Source organism: Myotis brandtii, unplaced genomic scaffold (assembly GCF_000412655.1).
Source record: "Myotis brandtii unplaced genomic scaffold, ASM41265v1 scaffold320, whole genome shotgun sequence".
In the NCBI taxonomy this organism is placed as follows: Eukaryota; Metazoa; Chordata; class Mammalia; order Chiroptera; family Vespertilionidae; genus Myotis; species Myotis brandtii.
In genome coordinates, this window is record NW_005362270.1 from 264,267 (window position 1) to 270,951 (window position 6,685).

Sequence of the window (6,685 nt, forward strand, 5' to 3'; positions counted from 1 at the left end):
GCACCGGGATGAGAACGACGGTGAGTACCGTGGGCCCGGCCGCCGAGGCCGCACCCAGGTGGGGGCCGAGGTTTGGCTTCCTTGGTCTTTGGGTCTCGAGGGAAGGGGACGGGAAGCCTTCCCACGGAGCGAAGGAGGGTAGCACACGGGAGTGTGGCCTGGCGACTTCTGAAAAGCTCCTGCTCCCCCCCCTCCCCGCCCCAGCGCCTTTAGTCGTTGGCTGGTTGGAGGCCTTGGGGGGCCCCACGTCTCTAACGACTTTTCTGGGTTTGGTCCTTAGCACCTCGGAGCAGGGAGGGAAGCACACCTGTGTCTGTGGGGCCGCCTCTTAGGGACGGTGACAGCGACCCTCTAGTGCAGTGGTTCTCAACCTTCTGGCCCTTTAAATGCAGTTCCTCATGTTGTGACCCAACCATAAAATTATTTTCGTTGCTGCTTCATAACTGTAATGTTGCTACTGTTATGAGCCGTAATGTAAATATCTGATATGCAGGATGGTCTTAGGCGACCCCTGTGAAAGGGTTGGTCGACCGCCAAAGGGGTCGCGACCCACAGGTTGAGAACCGCTGCCTAGTCCCACTCCTCGTTTTGGCCCTCAAGCTGCACCTGAAAAGGACTCTGGGCAGATTACTAAGGGAAAGAAACAAAGCAGTGACTGAAAGGTCTGATGGATCTACGGGATCTTCCTCCCCTACCGGTCATTGTGGATTTGCCTTCTTTTCAGCTGCAGGGAAAGAGATCTCTACCCACACCCAAGAGGTCGCTCATAAACACATGCGTGTGGTTCAGTTAGATTTTGAAAGGCTGTAATTGTTTCCCTGGTGTAAGGACGGCGGGAAACTACCTGAGGGCTCTTAGAGATTCAGGTCCGGGTTGAGATTCAGGTCCGGGTTGTCGTCTCCACTTGGATGGTTGTGCTCATGGAGACCATGGTGCATCAAAAAAACCAACAATAATTGTGTTAGTTAAAAACAGAAAAAAGGATGCTTACATTACATAATCAGTCAAGAGCACACATCCAAAAAAAACCTAGTTCTATTAATATTTTAATGTATTGTTCTTTGAAAAGAATGTAGTGTAGTGGTTAAGTGGGCAGACTTTGGAATCGAGGGTTTAAGATTAAAGCTAGACTCTACCATTTAACTTTGTGATCTTGCCCAGGTTATATCACCTTTTTAAACCTTAGTCTGTACTATAGAAGATGATACATACCTCTTACTGGTCTGTAATGGTTAAATGAAATAATACAGTGATGAATGGCATGTGATGTCTATTTTATCACCTGTTAATGCTTAAGAGGTGATAAACATTGGCAGATGTCAATGATGTAAGAAAAAAAAATAATAAAATTTTTTAATTGAATTAATTTTTTCCACTAACATATTTCTCTCCTTGAATGTTGGTGCAGTTGGGAGAAGGTAAACCTAAATCACGTGTATTTGGTTTTAACAAGGAAACAACAGATTTCAGCTGGCGCATGGCTGAAGCGTTTGTTCTCCCCTGACACCCCAGGATGTAGAGTTTTCGTGTAATGAACATGGAGCCACAGCTGGCAGTGCTTAGATGCCAGTGAGAGCAAGTCCAGTTGCTCTTCACTACGCAGTGTGCTCATACTTATTTTTTTTTAACATGGGCTTTTTGTATAAGGTGCATTTGGGGCACAGAAAATACAGTTTTCATATGCTTTGAATTTGATTAATCAAAAACTAATATGCTTGAAGTCATTACTTGGGGTTTAGAGAACTTGAGCCTTTTAAAGTTATTTCACTTTCTTTGCTTTTCTTATACTTCTTTTCTCCATTCCTTCTTCTCCCTTCTAGGGTAAACCTATTGGGAGAGAAAATGTTTCCAGAGGGCAATTTGGAGAATTGGATTTGAATATGTAAAAACGCAACTTTTGCTTTGGTTATTGGGATGCTGGCATAATTTTCTTGAGAGTTCTTTTAATACCAGCTGGCAACTAAATCATTGTCCATTCGGGTCTTGTTGCAAGAAACTCAGAAGTAAATTACGGAGTTACTTAATCAGAGTTTACTATGGCAAATAATTTAGTAATGGAGGGGCAGTTTATAGTCTTGGTTACTACACCAAATCTGGAACTTTTGTAAATTGCCACAATTTGTGTAATGATTAGCTAGGGCTTACCCTAACCAGTCATCTGAATCAAGTGTTTTATATACTTTTGTTTTAGTTGAACATCTATTAATTTTTTAAAAATTAAAAATATTAGAAGCTTAAATATTATCGTAGGTTATGTTATAATCATAAGCTGAGTTATTGTAGTTTAATAGATACATCAGAGCATTTCTGGATTATTGTCAGCTCTTAATCAGGTACTGATTGCCATGATTTTCCATATACTTGATGAGATATAATCATTTATTCTACAAATATTCGACAGTGCCAAGCATTGTCCTAACTACAGTACTGGCAATACAGCAGTGAACAATGTAAAGATAGAAAACAAATCAAGTAAAATATAGTGTATCATATGACAATAAGTCACATAGGGAAAAATAAAACTAAGTAAAAAGGGCAGAGACTGCTGTGGGAGAGGAGTTGCTGTGTTTTCTATAGGTTGCTCAGGGAAAGCCTTTCTAAGAATGGCATCTTGCCCTCGCTGGTTTGGCTCAGTGGATAGAGCATCACCCTGTGGACTGAAGGGTCCCAGGTTCAATTCCGATCAAGGGCACATGCCCAGGTTGCTGGCTTGTTCCCCAATTGAGGGTGTGCAGGAGGCAGCTGATCAATGATTCTCTCATCATTGATGTTCTGTCTCTCTCTCCCTCTTCCTTCCTCTCTGAAATCAATAAAAATATATTATTAAAAAAACTTTAGAATGGCATCCTTAGAAGGTAAGGGAGCAGACTAGATGGCTCTATGGGGGACAACAAATGCAAAGGCCTTAAGGCTAGAACAGCCGTGGGCAAACTACGGCCCGCTTAAAAAGACCGTACCCTTTTATGTAATGATGTTTACTTTGAATTTATATTAGTTCACACAAACACTCCATCCATGCTTTTGTTCCGGCCCTCCAGTCCAGTTTAAGAACCCATTGTGGCCCTCAAGTCAAAAAGTTTGCCCACCCCTGGGCTAGAACATTCCTGTCTTACTCACAAAACAGCAAGAAGGCCAGTGTAGCTGCTGCAGAGTGAGTGAGGGAGAGGGTTATAGGAGGTAAGATCAGATAAGTAGCAGAGGATCAGCTCATAGAAGTTGATTTTAAAATTGTATCTCTGTGTGGAGATTAAATTATCCAGGATCCAGGGAAACAGGAAACTATACCAACGAAGTTCACCTGTAGGTCAATTTATGAACAAGGAAAGAGAAGTCCAAGTGAAAATGTGTATGGATACTGGTCCAGTGCTAAATCTAACTTATTTCTTATTATCTCTTTAAGAGTATTTCTGAAGCTTTTCAGTTATTATAGGATATGCATAGGATAATAACTGTTCAGTACATTGTTTTGTTCTTTTAAGAAAGTATTTAGGTTGTCCATAATCTTAGCCAAAACCCCACATTAGCCCCATTTAAGCTACTTAGAATTAGATCCTCATTCTTTAGACTAATTGGTTTTTTCACTTAACTATATATATAAAAGGCCAATATACTAAGTGTCCAACCATCCAGGTAATGACGTCACGTAGCAATGCCTGGCTTCACCTGGCTTCCTCTCCCTGGCGACTAGCCTCCTTGTTCCTCCTTTCTTCAGTCCAGGAACACAACTTGCTTTATAGCCAAGTGGAAACATTTCACACTGTAACCAAATGTCTGTGAAGCATTTTCACATGCTTCATCTCATTTGATCCTCACAGTAGTCCTGGAGTAGGTAGATAGGAGACTTGGTGGAATCCTATTTTCTTTTCATTAGCCAGAAAACGGAGATTTAGAAAGCTTAGAAACTTGACCCAACTGAAAAGAAGTAAGAAATTTTGGACCTTAAAAGTGACTTCAGGTTTTCTCACTGCGCAGAATATAGTCAAACACTGCTGCAGTTAAATATTTTACTCTTTGTTCTCCCTGTGTGATCTACAATAATAATCTGCTTCATGTTGATATTTATTGCTGTGTTGCTGACAATTACTTGAAAGAGAAGTTGGGGTACTTCACTGGGCTGGAAAAAGGTTAGCTACATCAAGAAGCAGGTCTAATTAAGCAAGTTTATTCTATATCTATAAAAGGCTAAGTTGACTCGCGCATGTGCAATACATATAAAGCTCTCACTGGCACCAATCGCACGCATGTGTTTCGATCTGTCATTGTCAATCGTGAATTTGGTTGACACTTCTATTATAGAGAAAGGGCGAATAACAATATATTTCTTATAATTAATTTCCTTTCAATGTGCATGAATTCATGCACCGGGCCTCTAGTCTTCTATATATATAAAAGGCTAAGTGTCCGTCTCACCAGTAGCTATGATGCTCACTGACCACCAGGAGGAAGACGCTCAACGCAGGAGCTGCCATGACACATCCTGGCCATTTAAAAATAAACGGCACCACGGACCTGGTGCCGACAAACCAACACTCGGCTTCCCCCAAGTGGGAAAGAGGCCACCACCCCTGAGCAACACCCCACCAAAATCGCACCCAACACTGCCAAGACCCTATAGCACAAAATGCGGCCCACAGCCCAGCCCAGAAACGGTTGCTGTGGGCGCCGGGTAATGACGTCACATAGTAACGCCCGGCCTCCTCTCTCTAGCAACTAGCCTCCTTGGAGTTTCTTCAGTCCAGGAACATGACTTGATTTATAGCCAGATGCAAACATTTTACAGTTTAACCAAATGTTTGTGAAGCATTTTCACGTGCTTCATTTCATTTGATCCTCACAGAAGTCCTGGAGTAGGTAGATAGTAGACTCGGTAGAATCCTATTTTCTTTTCATTAGCAAGACGTGAATAGCGATATTAAAATATTTCTTCTAATTAATTTCCTTTCAATGTGCATGAATCCGTGCACCAGGACACTAGTAGAAAAATAAAATGAATAGAAGTGAAAGGATTTGTTACTTTCAGGAAAAGTATAGCTTGTTTCAGAAGTGATGGTTACCTCTGCTTTAAATCTGCAAGGTCAAGGTACTTTATTTTGCCCTATTTTGTAGGGTTTTGTTACTTTACTTTCTCCTTTTACCTTGTTAGTTTTTTGGGTTTTTTTTGACTTTATGGATCTAAAACTTCTTATATCTAATTCTAAATAAGAATATAATGTATAGGACAACATATCCATATAAAATTAGAATCACCTTACAGGGGGAAAATTATTTGGTGTACCAAGACCCTTTTAGATGGGTTTAATAGAGACTTGCTACATCTGTTCTATACTAGCCAAGGGTGTCTGTGAGTGAAGTGGCAATATGTAACTTTAATTTACATTGCAAAACTGCTATATAGTTACATTTTAATATAAAATCTATTCTTGCTTTGGGAGCTACCATAAATATGTTCGTTTGTTTTAAAATATATTTTTATTGATTTCAGTGAGGAAGGGAGAGGGAGAGATAGAGAGAGAGAGAGAGATAGAGATAGAAACCTCAATGAAGGGCCCTGACCGGTTTGGCTCAGTGGATAGAGCGTCGGCCTGCGGACTCAAGGGTCCCGGGTTCGATTCCGGTCAAGGGCATGTACCTTGGTTGCAGGCACATCCCCAGTAGGGGGTGTGCAGGAGGCAGCTGATAGATGTTTCTCTCTCATCGATGTCTCTAACTCTCTATCCCTCTCCCTTCCTGTCTGTAAAAAATATATTTAAAAAAAAAAAAAAAAGAAACCTCAATGAAGAGAATCATTGATCGGCTGCCTCCTGCATGCCCCCCACTGAGGATTGAGCTCACACCTGGACATGTATGTGCCCTGACTGGGAATCGAACAGTGAACCTCCTGGTTCATAGGTTAGTCGCTCAACCACTGAGCCATGCTACCCAAGCATAAATATGTTTTCTTGAGGATATGTGAGGACATGTGTTGTAGTTCAGATATAGGACTGTGTACTTGCATTGTCTAGCTTTTCTTTGGAAGTCCTGCTTTCTGACCCTACAGCGTCATTTCCTCCTTTTCAAGCTTATGAAAAGGGCGAGGAGGGTTGCTTTAAAAACCAGGGTATGATTTCAAACTGGTAAGGGAATAAGCCAGCTGGACAGCTAATTTAGGGAAGTTATGGAATAAAGGGTTGGCAAAGTAGGGCAGAAAGAAGAAAGCAGTGGTTAAAGTTTAAAACAACAACTAACTGCTCTCATTCAATTTTTCAGCCTGTACATACTCCCAACCTTATTGGAATCTGGTTCCAAGGAACACTATTAGCATTCTGCTTCCTAGAACAGAATTTTTCAACATCAGGCTGGGTTATTCTTTGTGGTTGAGAGTTGCCCTGTGCAATGTAGTATATTTAGCAGAATCCCTGGCCTCTACCCATTTGATACTAGAAACACTCCCCAAATTGTGATGACTAAAATTGTCTCCAGCAATTGTCAAACGACCCTTAGGGAGCAAAATCTCACCCAGTTGAGAACCACTGCTCTAGGAGAATGCTATTTTTTTTTTATTATTTTTTTTATTTTTATTTTATTAAATCTTTATTGTTCAGAAAATTGTGATTAAAATTGTCTCCAGCAATTGTCAAACGACCCTTAGGGAGCAAAATCTCACCCAGTTGAGAACCACTGCTCTAGGAGAATAATGCTTTTTTTT

At 41.1% G+C, this 6,685-nt stretch overlaps 2 protein-coding genes across 2 annotated transcripts in view; one reads left to right on the forward strand and one right to left on the reverse strand.

The window, feature by feature from the left end:
- TSTD2 (thiosulfate sulfurtransferase (rhodanese)-like domain containing 2) overlaps positions 1-1,268 on the reverse strand; it is a 17,739-nt gene extending 16,471 nt beyond the window's left edge. Inside the window, exon 1 of the mRNA XM_014543202.1 lies at positions 845-1,268. The gene's annotated coding sequence lies outside the window, so the exon portion shown is untranslated. The remainder of the gene's footprint in view (positions 1-844) is intronic.
- The window catches only part of NCBP1 (nuclear cap binding protein subunit 1, 80kDa), a gene marked incomplete at its 5' end in the record, with an annotated part of 45,359 nt that continues 38,675 nt past the window's right edge, over positions 2-6,685 (forward strand). Inside the window, one exon of the mRNA XM_005870680.2 lies at positions 2-20. Within this exon, the coding sequence (XP_005870742.1) occupies positions 2-20 (19 nt within the window). The remainder of the gene's footprint in view (positions 21-6,685) is intronic.